The 16,480-nt window shown below is 40.1% G+C and overlaps 2 protein-coding genes across 2 annotated transcripts; one reads left to right on the top strand and one right to left on the bottom strand.

Annotated features, from left to right (window-relative positions):
• The first annotated feature begins 919 nt into the window (after positions 1–919).
• On the top strand, positions 920–1,708 carry LOC103964598 (organ-specific protein P4). The gene is made up of 2 exons (XM_009377536.3): positions 920–1,136; positions 1,245–1,708. The coding sequence occupies exons 1-2, from the start codon at positions 1,086–1,088 to the stop codon at positions 1,611–1,613; spliced, it is 420 nt and encodes a 139-aa protein (XP_009375811.2). The 5' UTR covers positions 920–1,085; the 3' UTR covers positions 1,614–1,708.
• A 3,389-nt stretch (positions 1,709–5,097) lies between these two features.
• Positions 5,098–6,277, bottom strand: LOC103963141 (BURP domain protein USPL1-like). Its single transcript, XM_048581129.1, has 2 exons — positions 6,116–6,277; positions 5,098–5,981 (listed from the first exon to the last, which is right to left on the bottom strand). Exons 1-2 carry the CDS (start codon positions 6,209–6,211, stop codon positions 5,193–5,195), a joined length of 885 nt encoding a protein of 294 aa, XP_048437086.1. The 5' UTR covers positions 6,212–6,277; the 3' UTR covers positions 5,098–5,192.
• Between the last annotated feature and the right edge of the window lie 10,203 nt (positions 6,278–16,480).

Genomic DNA, 16,480 nt, shown 5'->3' with positions numbered 1-16,480 from the left:
TTTAAAACCATACAAACCCTGATGAATAGTATTTTTAAGGGAGTTCAAAATAAATAAAATTCATAATCAGTAATGTATAAGTCCGAAAAATGTGAAATCATATATAAACACTCGTGATCCTTTAAGCTTAGACGATGTTTACCTTGTTGTTTAGATTTTTAAAACCATCAAAATCTCATGAATGGTGTTTTTTTTATAAGATTGCAAAATTAATAAAATTAATAATAATTATTGTAGAAGTGTGAAAAATGTAATATATATATACACACACATAGACAATTACTCGTAATGACAAGTTTTACAACTTTCGTAAAAGTGTCAAATCCGAAATCCGATACTAATCCATAAACCTTATATTTAAATTTAACCGTCGATTATTATTTACATTTTATTCTACTCCCCGAATTTCATTTTTTAGATTTTCTTTTTTGAAAAGTGATCATTTAACGGATGTAGAAAAATGAACAGTTCGAATCATTGATATGACATTCTGATATTTACGGTTAACTAAAATTTGAGTTGATATTATATAGTTTCTATGGACTTTATAAACTTCGAGCTATATCTTCACTATTGGTACACCTTTGCACATAATATCAACGATTTGAACCATTCATCTTCTTGCACCCCCTAAGAGATCATGTTTTCAAAATAGAAAATGTGAAAAAACAAAATTTGGTGAGAAGAATAGAGAATAAATGTAAACAACAATTACGGGTAAATCTCTATCTATAGTTTATGTGATTATAGTCCTAATCGAATACAACACTTTTTTGTTCTCAAGCTGTCTTTCCGCGTACCAAACGTAGTTACGTAGCTCATAATAGAAAAGCCCAAAAGCCATTTTACGAAAAAAAAAACATAAAAAAAAAAAAAACCAAAAGCCAGGGAAACAAGTACTTAAAGGGTTTTGTTTTTCATTGGAGGGTCACAAGTTCGGCCAAATTGCATTTGTCTCTCAAAATATTAACTATTAATGTAAGCTGCCTATAAAGGGTAACGGGTCAAGTAGCCAGAGAGTTCCAGAGTTGTAAGAGCCGAGGTTTTAAAATATAGCAAGTGTGTGTTCTCTTCAGTTGGCCAAGATGAAGTTCTCCATCTGTTGTTTTCTGCTAATTCTGTCCTCCATCCTCTTGGTAAGCAAGTTTCATATCGATCGAATTCGTTCATCAATTTTTAAACTTAATATAATACTTTGATTTAATTCTCAACTAATTAATCCTTTGTTAATGGAACTTATATAGATGTCCCAGAACAGCTATGCAAGAAAAGACTCGGGAGACTACTGGAAGAGTGTGATGAATGACCAGCCCATGCCAGAAGCCATTAAAGGCCTGTTTGTCCATCAAGAACATGAACATCAAGTGCCGTCAAAAGAAAAGAGCCATTTTGTTAAGGACTTTGACATGAGGCCTAATGCTATAATATACCATGGTGCTCATCATCATCAAGTGCCGTCGACAGAAAACAGACATTTTGTTAGGGACTTTGACATGAGGCCTAATGTTATTATATACCATGGCGCTCATCATCATCATCATCAGGATCGACCTGCAGAAAATAAGCCCTTTTTCAAGAAAGCATCATACATTCAAACAGTCAACCATGGCTAAATCAGATTTAGGATGATGATGGGGAACATGTTTTCCTGTGCTATGATCTATATATTAGACCAAGTTTGAAATAAAAATAGATCTCTCTCTCTCTCTCTCTCTCTCTCTCTCTCTCTCTCTCTCTCTCATTTGTACTATATATTCATAGTAGTGTTGAATTTCCATCACCTTTGATTTGTGCTGAATTTCTCAGGTTAGAATTATTGAAATTATTTTGTGTGCTTTTAGCCATCTTGCCAAAGGCATCTAGTAACTGTGTGAAAGATGCATAATTAACAGTAGAAACCATTGCTTGTTAGTAGCATGGGTTGAAGAAGTCACATCTAATGGAAATTTTGGCTTTTCCAAATATCAGATCAAGAGGGCTGAGATTTCAAGGATCTATTTATTATACACCTTTATTTATTTATTTATTTATTTTTTGACAAACGATATTATGTACACTAAGAAAAGAGGTGGGTTAAGTCTCACAATGAGCTAATAATAATATAATTCAAAATTATCTTTGATAAGATGAATATCACTATATCGTAGTACTAAATGATTACTTTAAATGATATTTTCTAATATCGACGCCAAAAAAAAGAGCCCAACCCATATTCCCATAGCCGTCAAGTTGAGATTCTTTTGCACAAACAATATCGCTGAATATTCTGCGTGTATCCTCTATCCGTGGTAAGAGTGAATCCCTTTCGGTATCCTCACTTGATCTAACCTAAGAACTTGATCAAAATAAGACTTCGATCACAAAAGAACGACATTTCTGCAATTAAATATCAAAGAGTAATCATTCCTACTTGCCCATTTTTTATCAAAAAGGCTAGCCGTTTGTGCTCCCCTGTTGAAATATTGTTCATTCATGTATGTTTAAATAGCAAGTACGGTAGAAAGAATCATGAACAAAAGAGGCATGTCTTCTCTACATTTTTTAATTATTATCACAAATTCCAATCACTCATATAGAACCTATGAATGACAGATAATAGACTATATAAGTATCTCCGACACCATGTTAGATAATCACTGTACTCCAAAATTATAAACTTTCGAAAAATGATTCAACAATATATATTCAGCTCATAGTACCCTTTGGAGATATGGCGAAGAATAAAAAAATTTGAAAAAGCACCTCAAGATTGTAATTTTTATACAAAACACTTCAAGAGCTCAACTGGAGAAGAAAGAAAGAACATTTTATATGATCAATTTGTCAATGTTTTAATTTGATTATTAGTATCGTAAAATCTTTTCGCCGTTATCAAATTATTTGGTTTTCTTTCTTCTAAACTATAAACTATTTGATACTAAGTTTTTTGTTCTAAATTTTACATGTGATATGCCCTAAAAATTTGATGATAAGTTTCACTTCAAAAGGGAGACGTGATTAGCAAATATCTCTAATTTAAAATGGAAAGTAAAGACGAATTGAAACATATTATTGCTAGTTCATTGTGAGTTTAACCTCCCCTTTCTCGTTAATATAGATAATATCGTTTGTTAAAGGAAAAAAAAAATAGAAACTAATGTTCTCAAGAGAACTTTAATTTATATGTGAAACTAGTCAACTATTTGTAATATCTCTCTAATAAAAGTAGAGTCCATTAACACATGAAGAGATAATACAAATTATGGTATACATAGATAGTAAAAGTAACATTTTTAACATGAAAAATCCTTAAAAAGTGATTTAAGACAAAAACTAACTCTTAATTATGAGCCGTTCAAAAATAAAATCAAGGATGAGTTGAAGGGTTTGAGAGAAACTAGAGGTGGGATCAATTGGAACTTTGTAGTGTTGGGACGCTCGATAAAAAATTTGAGGCTCTTTGAGACTGAATGTTCTCCATTGTCAGTGCTCAATTATTCGTAATTAGACCAAAAAAATTAATTCAAATGCATGCTTCCAAAGGCACTGACTGACTGACTGAGTTCACTAGAAGGAGAAATTTTTATGGGAACTGGCTTCTCTGCTCTCTCAGTTTCCATAAACTTTCATCCCCTTTTATTTGTGTGGTCACGATTAAGTTATGTTTATATTTTATATTAGTATTTTTTTTTTATCTTATTATCTCTATAAAAAAAAAAATTAATATAAAATGTTGACGTGACTTAACCGTAATCGCGCAAAATAAGAAAGGATGAGAGTGTATGAGAACTGGGTAATATAATACTTAGTATAATATAAGTGGACGAAGGAAAATAATTACTTCTTGCATGTTTGCCATTTGCTAACGAGAACACAGCCTCAAATGCTGAAAAACTTATGCATGTTTTCCATTTGCTCACCATGCAACTGCCTCAAACATTGAAAATTTTCTGCATGGTTGCCATATTTCAGTTTTTTACTACATTTCATAGCGAATTGTTGTTGACTGAAACTGCAGGAGAAGCATTGTTGTTTGTGCCAAGAGTACTTATCTTTACGTGGAAGAGGAAATCAACAAGAGACCTAGAATTTTTTTTTATTTTTTTATTTTTTATTTTAATACAACGCTATATTTTACATTAAGAAAATGAGGGAGTTCGATTAAGCCACACAAAGGATAATCTAATTTCATATCAAATTCGCCATCTACGACATTTAAACCTAAGACCTCTTACTTACAAATAAAAAAAATATCATCAGACCATAATACTGAGTGAAAACAAGAGACCCAGAATTGAAGACCCCTAATTCGTTTCATTTTCCAGTTAGGAATTTTTCTATTTTCAGTAGTTTACTGTGTCCTTGATACATATGCATTTAAACCCAATTAGACAGCCAGCCTCTTGCATTTCTAACTTAATTCGTTTCATTTTCCAGTTAAGAATTTAAACCCCAATTAATTAGACAGCTAATTCTCAGCCTCTTGCATTTCTACCCTAATTCGTTTCATTTTTTCTGTCAGGAATTTCTCTATTTTCCTTATAAATGTATTTAAACTCTAATTAATTAGACAGCCAGCCTCTTGCATTTCTACCTTAGATCGTTTCATTTTCCTGTTAGGAATTTAAACTCTATTTAATTTGACAACTAATTTTCAGCCTCTTGCATATCTACCCTACTTCGTTTCATTTTTCAGTTAGGATTTTTTTCTATTGAAATTTCATTGTGTCACAAAATTGGACTGTTCACAAATAAGTCGTTCAAAATTCCCTTTTACAGTAAAAAAAAAAAAACTCTTAAAAAATTGCTTATTTACTGTAAATTAATGGTTTTTTTTCTTCTCTGTATATATTTTGACTGTTTCCACTAACATTGGTGAATTTTCAGGAAGAATGAAATCAACAAAGAGTAATGCATAGGAAACCAAAATTTTAATCCAAATTTACAAACTAAATGATGTGTTACCGATAAAAAATAAGCACCTTAATCAATGCTTATGTAATAATCCAATCATCAACAACATCATTAAATTTGTAAATTTAATTTAAAAAATTTGATCTCCCTAGCATTACCCATGAACAAATAATGTCACTTGGATGAAATTCAACAAACTCCAAAGAAGTTTAACCTTTTAACTTTATTCAAATTACATAACATTTTAGCATAAACTTAGTGAGAAAAAACCAACAGACTCCTGCATTAAAATTAAAATATTACATTGAAGTGGATGTTGGAACCCACACAAGATTATCAGCAGGAAAAAAATGGCACACAGGCGAAGACCCTGGATTAATCTTAAGCACATGAAATGAAGCATGATTAGGGCTCCACTGAGAGGTGTCCATGTGGCAAACAGCAACAGCATCTACTCGATCTCCATCCTCACCACCCAATAAAACTTTGTAAACCTTGTTCTTGCTTTCTTGGCTGTGACAGTAGAAAACTGCGTAAGGGTAAGGCAAGGTGTGACAAGCTACCATCTTTGTGGCGAAAATCTCTTTAGGCTCTTCCAAAATCGTGTAGTTTTGGAAGAGGGTAGTTGAATTGGTGAGATGGGTTGTGGCTACAACACTGAAACGGTTGTCGAATCCGAAGACGCCGCGTGCGAAATCAAGCATGGATTCTAAGGAAGTAGCACAGGACTTGATCTCTCCTTTGATGGGTGCAGTTTCACAATGTCTAAGAGTATCTTCCATGGCTTTGGCTTGGGGAGAGTCTTGAGAGAAGGAGAAGAATTGAAGAAGGTGGTGGAGCTGTTTTGATGAGAAGGGAATTGAATCGACTTCTTCTCTTGGCAATAAGGGGGGAGATTTTGAAAGGTTTCTTTTTGGAAAATAGATGGCCATTGTTTTCCCCAGCTTTAGGTCCTTCAAGGTGAAGAAAATCATATGTGAAGGGTCCATGTGATCCATGTGAGATGATGGATGAGCATGAACATGCTCCGTATGTGTTTTTTCCCACTGTTTTTCACTCATCTTCCTGCCCTCAATTCCCTGAGCACACTGCATAAATAAATGGAAGAGAAAATAAGACATGAAAATTTGAAAACTGCAACTAATTTCTAATAATTCTTTTGTAATTCAACAATACTAAATTAAAGAGAGAAAAAAAACTAAGGGAATGAAGTAAATATTACCATAACAAGCAGTAGCAGCAGAAGTAAGGAGGTCCAGAAAGCAAGTCCAGAACCCATGTTTCTTCCCTCACTAAAGCTCCTTTCCGTTCTTTTCATCTGCTAATTCTGAAGGATCACAAAGATTGACCATCAAGACTTGGAAAGTCTTTACTCATTTAATGGGTGAAAGGTGAGCATGTTTAATTTATTGTGGGAAATGCATCATTGACTTTAGGTGTTGGGCCCGTTGGCTATCCACTTGTTATTGTCTCTTTATATTCTCGTCATTATGAAAATATCGACAAAATCAGATAAAAATATGAAAAGGGAATGACGTTTAAACTGCACAAGATTCGAAGTCAAATTTTGACGAAAATCAACAAATTTCGTCGATACTCTTGACATATTGGTTAAATATATATCAACGAACTAACATGTGACATTCTCTTTAGTTTCATTTTAAATGTTCATGTTTTTTAGCAAATTTCATCATTAACTTCTATCGAATGCAACCGATATTAATATATCAAACAATATTTTTACACATTTACATATCAATATTTTCACTAATATTTGTAGACACATACCCTTCTATCTTTTACTCTGTATATCACCTTGAATATGGTGTCTAATTATCAAACATACCAAAGCCCTAAGCCCAAAGCCCAAATCTCCAGAAAGAGTTGATCTGTTTATGCTTTATTAAGTATACAGCTAAATTTATGATACATGTATACATGTATAGACTAAGAGCTCTTTTACATTCGTGTATTTCACCTAATCAAACCAATTTATCTTAAATATTGCAGATTCCGCTTGTAAAACAGAAAATATTCCTAAATGAAAAACATTTGCCAAAATTGTATGACCAGAAGAATTTCTGAATTAATAAAGAACTGTAAATTTCGTTGTTGTGGTCATGTTTCCAGAACCATCTGGAACGAAAGGATGAAGAATTTAGGAAGAAGACGAAGATGTATACACAATCCAACCATTCATCAGTAGAACCCAATGGTAAAACAAAGAACATATTTTATCTAATTTTTGGTTCCCATCTTTACTTAATATAGAAAGCATATCTAGTTTGGAAGCCTTCCAAAAATTTGGGGCCCTTACCTTGATTCTTCTCTATATTGTGATCTCTAGGAGTGGGTTCGGTTCCGCCCGGTTCAATTTTTTCTTCTTCTTTTTATTTTTATTTTTTATTTTTGTTTTGTTTGACTGCAGTCCGATTTTGTCGGCTCGATTCGAGTTCAGTTCATTTTTGTTTTCCTAAAACTCCTTTGCCCACTATCAATTCAGAAAATGGAGACCAAGTTAAATAAGTACTAACGTTGCAGGTTACACTATCACTAGAGAGTTTCCCGAGGTTTGTGTGTTGCTGAAGGTTGACCTACTTGAGGACGTCGATGCATGCGCCAAGTTTGTTGACAGTGTTGAGAAAGTTGTCATCCGCTCAAACTCTTTTGCGAAACGTCCTGCCTATTCAAGAAGGTCCTCCCTGATTGCTACCATGCATAAGACCTTGATCCTGGTAGTTGAGTTTATACGAGTTCATCAAGATGCTGTCAAGTGTGCTAAGGAGGCCAAAGTGGCATTGGTGGCTCAGCTTCACTCGGCTGCTGAAAATATTGAGAATCTCAAATCTGAACTTGCCGTTTTGAAAGGGTTTAATGTCTCTGCCCCTACTTCTTTGCAGCTGGAGATTGCTTATCAGGAGGTTGCCCATTTTAATGCTAGGCTTAGTATGACTCAAGCGATGTTGGAAGCTGCAGAGAAGGAAATCAGTCGTGTTTCTCTGGTGGTCGAGAACTTTGAGTGTGTCAATTCAGAGCTACAATTTGCTTGCTTTACCAAGGACGAAGAGTTTATCTTCATGCATGCTGAAGTGTCATCTCAAGGAGGTTGCCAGTAAGCTTGAGTCCAAGGAAGTGGATCTGCAAGGTGCGTTGTCTGCTAACGAGAACCTGAAAAAGAAACTAGTTGAGCTGCAGGGTGCTCACACTAGGCTTGTTAAAGAGAATGTGCAGCTGAAGAATAAGAAAGCTGGTCACGAAATGGCGCTTGCTTCTTGCCAGGCTGATTTCTACAAGCTTGGCTATGTAGGCCACCTTCAGGGAGGCCATCAGATTATGAGTTTTCCGAGAAGGACTTCGAGACTTTTTCCATTTCTCCAGTTGATCTGCTTGATTTCTCATTTGAGGCTGTCTTTGGTGGAGCAGCTGAGGGTCAGGCAGTCCAGGCAGGGACGGCTGATGATGAGCAGATGGAAGCTTTGGCTGCTGGGAATGGTGCGGCTGCTGAAGGCGTGGCAGTCGAGGAACAAGTGGTTGCGTAGGCTGCCAAGGAGTAGTCTTTTTGCTTAGACTTAGGAATTTTCTTCTTTTCCTTTTTGTTTTGCTTTATTTGAGCTTTGCTAGCCTTTGAGCCAGTTTATCAATTTGCTAGAAATTTAATAAATAGCTTTCCTTGTTTTGCTTCAATCCTTCTGTTTCGCTATGTTTTTGCAAAACTCTATCCTATAACGGTCAACGGGGTGAGTTGCCTCAATGAAGCAGCTGATCCCATGTCATCACTTAGGTTTTACCTTTGGCTTCGGGGCTTCTAGAGCTTTACCTGTAAGAAGAAAAAGTGTGAGATTTCTAACTTATAGAGCTGGCAGCCAAACTCGTTGCCTCTATAGGAAGCAAGTTATATCATGTAGCTACTATAGTTATGAGTTTCAGCTTTGGTTGGCTTCATGAGCATTAGCCCTCTCAGGGCGTATTGCGAAATTTTTAACCTATAGGGCCAACGGTCGAGCATGTACTTCGCGTAGAAAGCAGAGAAGTTCGTGGGGCCACTATGGTTGTATTCCAGCTTTCAAGTGGCTTCTTGAGCCTTAGCCTTCCAGGGGCATGTTGTGAGGTTTTTAACTTATAGAGTCATCGGCCGAACTCATGCTTCTCATAGGAAGCAGATAAGGTCCGTGTAGCTACTATAGTTGTACCTCAGCTTTATCTTAGCAAAACTTAACCGTAGACAGTCGGCCAGAAGCGCTGCTTTTAAGTAAGTAGGCGAGTCCGCATAGTTATAGCGGGCGTAAATCTTGGCTTATGGATTTCCTTGGGCTGCCAGTTGTTGGGTTGTCAGTTGGCATTTTACTTACAAAAGCAGACAACTCGCGTAACCACCTCAGGCATCGTCCCTGGCTCTTGGAGGCGTTTTAGGCGTGAGGTATAGGCGAAATCGCGCCTCAGAGGCCATATCTTTCCGAGTCGTAACTTTGATTACGCATGTTGCTTAACTAGTATTGCAACATTTTAAAACCAAGTCATTTCATGAAGATTTGCACATTGAGGACGGACCATCTTGTCACGCGAATTATTTCATGGGCAGGGTCCTACACTTAGCATCTTTTCTGGTTAGAGACCCGAGATCCCGCAGAATTGAATCCAAGGGAAGGATTATCGTGGCCACTTCTGGGAGTCGTCTGGCTTAAGTAGACGTTGTATTCAGGAGAAACTGAGCAGTCGTACCACCCATCCACGTCTGGATATTCCGGATTAGTTTACCCTCTCGTATTGGAGAGTACACGCCATGTCTGCACGGGCAAAGGGCGTTTTCTGCTTGTCACAGGGGTGGTTGAGGGATTAGTTTAACGTCTTGCGCTAGATCGCTTATGCCATGTTTGTAGGGCAGCATGCGTCTTCTGCTTGTCACAAGGTTGGTCAGTTTGTTTATGAATTTAACCCAGGCTTGTGAATAATTACTTCAATCTTCATTGAAAGTAAAGGATTTTATTAACTTTGCTCGTAGGCAGTAACGGCATAACAACTGATAATCCTTGGCATGTGAGGTCTTGTTCGTCAAGTTGCTTGAGTCTTCAAACTTTTTTTGTCCTAAACAGGGTCTAAGGAATGGTGGGAGGTCACATGTAGTACTTTGTTAGGTTGTAGGCATTCCATTGCTTGTCGATTTCTTTGTCGCTCATAGTGGTGAAGGTGTCGCTGCCCTTACCGCCTACTCGGCTGATTTTGTACGAACCTTCCTAAATAGGAGTCATCTTTTTGGAGCCTTCCCGTCGGACGATGATGAAGGCTTTTTTTAGGACTAAATCTCCTGGCTAGAACTGTCGAATTTTTGCCCTCTTGTTGTAGCTGGAAAAGAATAAGCCGCAATGCGGGTGATAACCTTCTCACTCTCTTCCTCTGCCAGGTCTAAGTTTATGGTCATCTCCTTTTCGTACTGCTCTAAATTTGGTAGTACAGTGTTGGTGCTTGGCATCATGATATTGGGAGGAATGATAGCCTCAGAGCCATAAGCTGGGGAGAATGGAGTTTCGCCGGTTGCTCGTCTCTTGGTGGTACAATATGTCCATAGAACACTGGGGAGCTCGTCTGGCCACTTGCCTTTCTTGTCTGAGAAAGTTTTCTTAAGGTAGTTGAGGATAGTCTTGTTGGACATCTCGGCCTGCCTACTGCCCTACAGATATCGAGGCGTGGACATGTGCTGCTTAATGCCATATTTTTCAAAGACCTTCGCCAAGTCTTTGCCTATAAATTGCGAACCATTGTCAGTGACAATGGAGTGTGGGACGTCGAAGTAGCAGATGATGTTCTTCCATATGAAGCACTCTATATCCGTCTGGGTGGTTATAATCATGGGTTCAGCTTCGACCCATTTTGTGAAGTAGTCAGTCGCCACAATCATCATGCATCTGCCCCATGTAGCAAGTGGCATTGGTCTTACCAGGTCAATCGCCGACTGCATGAATGGCCAAGCGTTCGTTTGCGGTGGAGTTCATTGACAAGTAGTGCAAGCACGGGCTTGAAGTGCTGGCAACTATCGCACCTTTGTACATATTCCTTAGCGTCTTGATGCATAGTTGGCCAGTAATAGCCAGCATTAAAAACTTTTTGTGTCAGAGAGCAGCCTCTAGAGTGGTTTCCATATACTCTTTCGTGGATTGGGCTAAGAATCTTTAGGTCGTCGAGAGGCGATAGGCAAGGAAGATGTGGTCCTAAAAAGAATATTCGAACGAGCATGCCATTCCACATATAGTAGCTTGTTGCCTTCATTTGGAGCTTTCTGGACTCCAATTGTTCTGCAGTGAGTGTTCCATTGATTATGTAGTTGATGATAGGATCTTGCCAATTCGGTGTCATGCAGATCTGCACCATCTCGACTGCTGGTTCCTCATCTATGCTTAGCTTTTCCAAGTACTTGACTGGGATTGAGCGCCTCAACTGATGGTCTAGTGCAGAGCCTAGGCTTGCTCGTGCGTTTGCGTTGGATTTTCTGCTTGCGAAACCTAAGTGAGTATGTACACCTGAAACGTCGCTCGCTGTTCTCGTACCTTCTCGAGGTATCGGGCCATCCTTGGATGCTTTGTTGCGTACTCCCCAGAAGTTTGGTTGGTGATCAGCTGGGAATCGGAATAGATTGCGAGCTTTTTCATCGCTAGGTCTTTTGCCAATCGAAGACATGCTAGTAGGGTTTCATACTCTACTTTGTTGTTTGACGCCTTGAAGCTTAGAATAATCGTCTACTTAAGCATTGAACCGTCCGGGGTAGTAAGAACTAGGCCTACCCTCGATCCTTGGTGGTTGAATAATCCATCGACTTGCAAACGCCAAAAATCTCCATCAGGTAGGGCTAGTACGGCTATGGCGTGCTCGGCTACCTCCGAGGCATTTTTAGGCTGTGTTGTTGCATCCTTTAAGCTTGGGTGAATTCTGCTATGAAGTCCGCCAACGTCTGGGCTTTTGTCGTTGTGCGAGGTTGGTATGCTAAGCCGTATTAGCCAAGTTCTAATGCCCACTTCATCACTCGTTGAAAAGTGTTTGGACTGTGCAAAATTGATTGCAGTGGGTGCTGGGTCATGACGATGGTTGGATGCCCTTGAAAGTAGGGTCTGAGCTTCCGAGCTGCAACAACTAGCGCCAAAATTAATTTTTCAATCTTCGGTTATCTAGTTTCCACATCGATGAGAGCTTTGGATGTATAGAATATAGGTAGCTAGGCCTCCAGCTTTTCTCGTACGAAGGCAGAGCTTACTGCTACTTCTGATATCGCTAGATAGATGTACAGGTTTTCTGCTATTTCTAGCTTGGATAGTAGTGGAGGTGATATCAGGTACTGCTTCAGGTCCTGAAATGCTTTCTCGCACTCATCGTCCCATTTGTCTTTCTGCGTCTTTTTGATTGCCTTGAAGAATGGCTTGCATCGGTTGATGGATCGCGAAAGGAAACAATTAAGTGTAGCTGCTCGTCCGGTCAGACTTTGGATCTACTTAAGAGCCATGGGCGATTTCATGTCCAGGATCGCTCTGATCTGCCTTGGATGAGCCTCGATTCCTCGTTGGGTTACAAAGTACCCTAAGTACCCTAAGAATCAGCCTGAGCAGCTGGTTTCCGGATGTTGAGTCAACGAGCAGGTCGATTCAGGGAACCGGGTAGTTGTCTTTTGGGCATGCCTTGTTGAGGTCGGTGTAATCCACACATACTCTCCATTTGCACTTCTTTTTTTTTCATTACTAGCATGACGTTGGCCAGCCATGTTGAGTGCGCCACTTCCTCAATCAATCCGGCCTTCAGTAACTTGTTGATCTCCGCTTCAATAATCACTACTTACTTAGGTACGAAATGTCACCTTTTTTGAATCACAGGTTTGGCAACGGGATCGACTTGCAGCTTGTAACAAGTTATCGTTTGATCAATACCGGGTATGTCAGAGGGTGACCATGCGAAGATGTCACGATTTTTCCTAAGGAAAGCCATGAGTTCTTCCTTCTCCACCGGGCTCAGACGTGAGCCGATTCTAACCATCTTTTTCGGCTAGTAGGGGTCAACAATGATGTCATCGGCATTCTCTTTGGGTTTTCATCTTGATTCATCTTCCAGGGCATTGTCGACCTTGACGCCATCTTCTTGACCTGTCTACTATAATTGCTATTTGGCAGATGTGGAGTCATCTTTCTCCACTTCAACTGTTACTGCTGAGGCGAAAGACTTCTTCTTTGATTCCTTCAGAATTTGTATAGTGCATCGCCTGAACATGGCCTGGTCGCCTTTGATCTCTTCGACGGCTTTTCCCGAGATACGAAATCGAATTTTCTGGACATAGCATGATAGCTGACGATCATGAAGGTCTGCGATGAGACCATCGGTGGGCTGGTTACATCGAGTGTGATAGTGTTAATGGCAGTTGAGGTGAGTCCGTTGAATTTGATCAAAACCTCTGCTTTGTGTTGGATCATGCTTTCCAGACCCATCCTTTGGATGACTGACAGTTATAGGATATTGATTGAGCCGCGGTTGTGCACCATAATTCTGTCAACGATGGCGTGGGCCAGTTATACAAAAATCACCAAGGCGTTGTCGTCGTGGGGAAAGTTTACTCCCTCAACGTCTTGCTCGGTGAAGCCGATAATTGGTCCAGGTGCAGCATATGTGGCTTGAACTTGATAAACTAATCTCGTTTGCTGGATCTTCCTCTTTTTGGAGTTGTTGGTGGCCCCTAGATTCTCATATTTAACAAATATTTCTTTGATTCAAATTATCTTGGTTGTGGGTTTGGCATCGGCGTCTGCTTCTCACCTTGGCCAAGCAGCTGGTCCGTTGATATACTGGTCACATTTGCCTTCCTTCACGAGATGCTTAAGGTACCTTTTGCATATGGTGCAGTAATTGGTTGTGTGCCTAAGGCCTCTGTGGAATGCACAGTACTTGGTCTGGTCCATTTTAGAGGTATCATCCCTTAAGGGTGGTGATGGCTATAACCATGGCTTGTCCTTGAGGTCGCGAAGGATCTGGTTGATTGGGACTAAGAACTTGGTGTACGTCTTGGGCATTGTGCCTCCCTTTGCTGGGGACTGGTCCATACGCTTGTCTCCTAGCTTGTTTTTGTTATTGAGCGGTTTATCGCTCGCCTTCTTCTGAGCCAATTCTGCGTCTTTGCACGGCTGCTTAAGCAACTTCTAGGAGGGTTTTTCCTCATCCTAGAGTGAGTGCTTTTCTGCCAAAGCATAAGAGTTTAACAGGGATAGGTTTTCGCCCATAATCAATTCTCCGAAAAGTGGGTGATCTACTAGGAGCCCTTTTCAGAAAGCTGAGTATGCAATGTTGTCGTTGCTTCCGACAATCTTCGCCTTCTCTGCCTTGAATCTCTTGATGTAAATGTGGAGTGACTCATTCAAGTCCTTCTTCATGTTGAAAAGGTGGTCAGACTTTTTTTTGATCGAGCGGTAGGACAACCTTTATGAAAACCAAGGAGAGTTCGTTGAACTTCTGGATTGAACTTGGTTGCAGAGTGTGGAACCAGTCTTTCCCTTGGAGCATAGTGGCAAAGATTTTGCACATAAGAGCGTCATTGTTAGCATAGAGGGTCATGGCGCTTCTATAGTGCATCAAGTGTCTGTCCGGATCTTCATCTCCTTTGAACAAAGTGAAATGTGACGGGTTGAACTTCCATGGCGACTCCATTTGCTTAATATCGTCTTTAAATGGTGACCTACTCAGGTTGGACACGTCTCTACGGAGGGCATCATCGACAGTGTCAATACGTTGGAATCCACACAGCTGTTCTGCTACCAGCCTTTGTACTTCCTTCTAGATTTGCACAGGCAACGAAGCCTCCTACTACCCTTGGTGTTGACCTGTTGGTCCAAGTTGCTTTTCGGCATGTTTTGCTCATTTGTGTCGCTGTCGCAATGCACGTGGTTCGCTTTATGTTGCCCACCGTCACTCTGGGCAGAGGCTGCCAGTGGAACTTGAGCTGGACTGCTCACATGCTCTTCTCTGGGCGTTAAACGGCTGCCCATTCCATTGCCTTGTAGGAAGATTTACTTGTGGGCCTAGCCTTGTATGGATGCTTCTCCTGGAATATCATGAGTGCTCGTCGGAGTAGGGAATGAACGCTTCTCTGCGCATCTAGGCAAGAGAAGAAGTTTGCCCGAGGGCCCAAATGAGAGTGCATACTACCTGAACGCACGGTTAGTGACGGGCTAAGCGGTTTTTTACCGAAATGTCGTTAGAATGAGTCACGTTCTTCTGCCATTGTCCTGCTTCGGGACACGTCGTTTGGGGTGTCCTTCATCTCGATGCACTCGAGGAGCTAGTTGACTAAAGTGGTCTGCTAGACAAGGGCATTTTTTAAATTGGCGACCTGCTGGGGCAGGTGGTGCTTGCTATTTGGATTAGAAGAGTCTAGATAATGAGCGCCTCCATGTGTGGTAGAAGTATAATGGACTACAAGTACAAAACTTAAGCCCAAAGCGAGCATTTTTGCAGAAAATGGGGTGAAAGTAACCTTGAATCGATCGCGGGACTTGTGGTTGGAATTTGGATCATTGGAAGTGGCCTCATAATGGATTGGGCCACCGGCCAGGTTGTTGGGTCGGCGCCTGTTTGCCTTAGACCTGTATGGTCGTGGGCCCTTCTGGCCGTTAGGCTGCCACATCATGGCCTACTGGCTGGGTAGCTTGGGCTTTGGCCCGTTGAGCTAGGCAACAATTAATGCATCATGGGCTCGGGTTTGAACCTACTGTCATAATGGACTGGGCCTCCTACCCTGGGCCTGTTGTGGCAACTACCAAGTTTTAGGCTTCCTGCCTATGGGCTTGGAAATAGACCTGGGCCTCTTGCCTAAGGCTTGGTTGGGTGCGGCGCTACAACGGCAGCGACGGTAGGAGTGGTGTCGTGGCTTAATGGCCTTACCGTGGCTACTAGGTCACGGTAGTGATGGTAGTAGCGCGACTCCACGGCGGTGGGGCTCTTTATGCCGTCGCGTTGAGCCTTGAGGACCTCCATCGTGGGGCTATGTCCTCATCTCCATTCTTTGGTCCAAATCCTTGCACATATAGGGTTCCATTCGTCATAGTTTCTGAATTTCTTACCATTGTATCCTTTCTCCAGGGATTGATCGAGAAAGTTTTCTAGGAAAAATTAATTTATAAGACGTGTGAGAAATTCAACATAATAGAAAATTCAAAAAACTAATGCGAGAGCTTTTTTCGAGTATTTTGAATCAGCTCTCAATGAAAGCACCAATTTGTCGATGCAAATTTCTGCCATCTTCAATCTTGACGAAAATGCACCTGCAAAACAATCAACACCTTTGATCAAAGACCTAAGCCTCACGCTTCCACGAGGTGGGAGGGTTAGGTCAACGGATCTCTGATGCCTAAGTTAGTTTCTCTGAGAGAGTAAAGTGTTTAAGGCTTTTTTAAGGTTGCAAAAGCTCTGAAAATTTGGTAGAATATGGGGTATTTATAGGGATAGGGCCGGCCATAGTGTTTAATGGAGAGATATTCTCTAAATATTCCCAAGATATTTAATAGGAAATTATATTTTGAGATAATGGTGTAATTATCCCTACTTTATTTAAATTAGGATTACTTACTTG

This window comes from the organism of the source record quoted next, unplaced genomic scaffold (assembly GCF_019419815.1).
Source record: "Pyrus x bretschneideri cultivar Hongxiangsu unplaced genomic scaffold, Pyrus_bretschneideri_v1 Contig16, whole genome shotgun sequence".
NCBI lineage: Eukaryota > Viridiplantae > Streptophyta > Magnoliopsida > Rosales > Rosaceae > Pyrus > Pyrus x bretschneideri.
This window is presented reverse-complemented; position numbering and strand designations above follow the sequence as displayed.

What these genes read in the sequence shown, in the direction of transcription:
- LOC103964598 (XM_009377536.3), top strand. Translation starts at nt 1,086, where the DNA reads ATGAAGTTCTCCATCTGTTGTTTTCTGCTAATTCTGTCCTCCATCCTC. An exon ending in TTCTGTCCTCCATCCTCTTG is followed by an intron (nt 1,137 to 1,244) that starts GTAAGCAAGTTT and finishes GAACTTATATAG; the next exon opens with ATGTCCCAGAACAGCTATGC.
- LOC103963141 (XM_048581129.1), bottom strand. Translation starts at nt 6,211, where the DNA reads ATGAAAAGAACGGAAAGGAGCTTTAGTGAGGGAAGAAACATGGGTTCT. An exon ending in TGCTGCTACTGCTTGTTATG is followed by an intron (nt 5,982 to 6,115) that starts GTAATATTTACT and finishes TTATTTATGCAG; the next exon opens with TGTGCTCAGGGAATTGAGGG.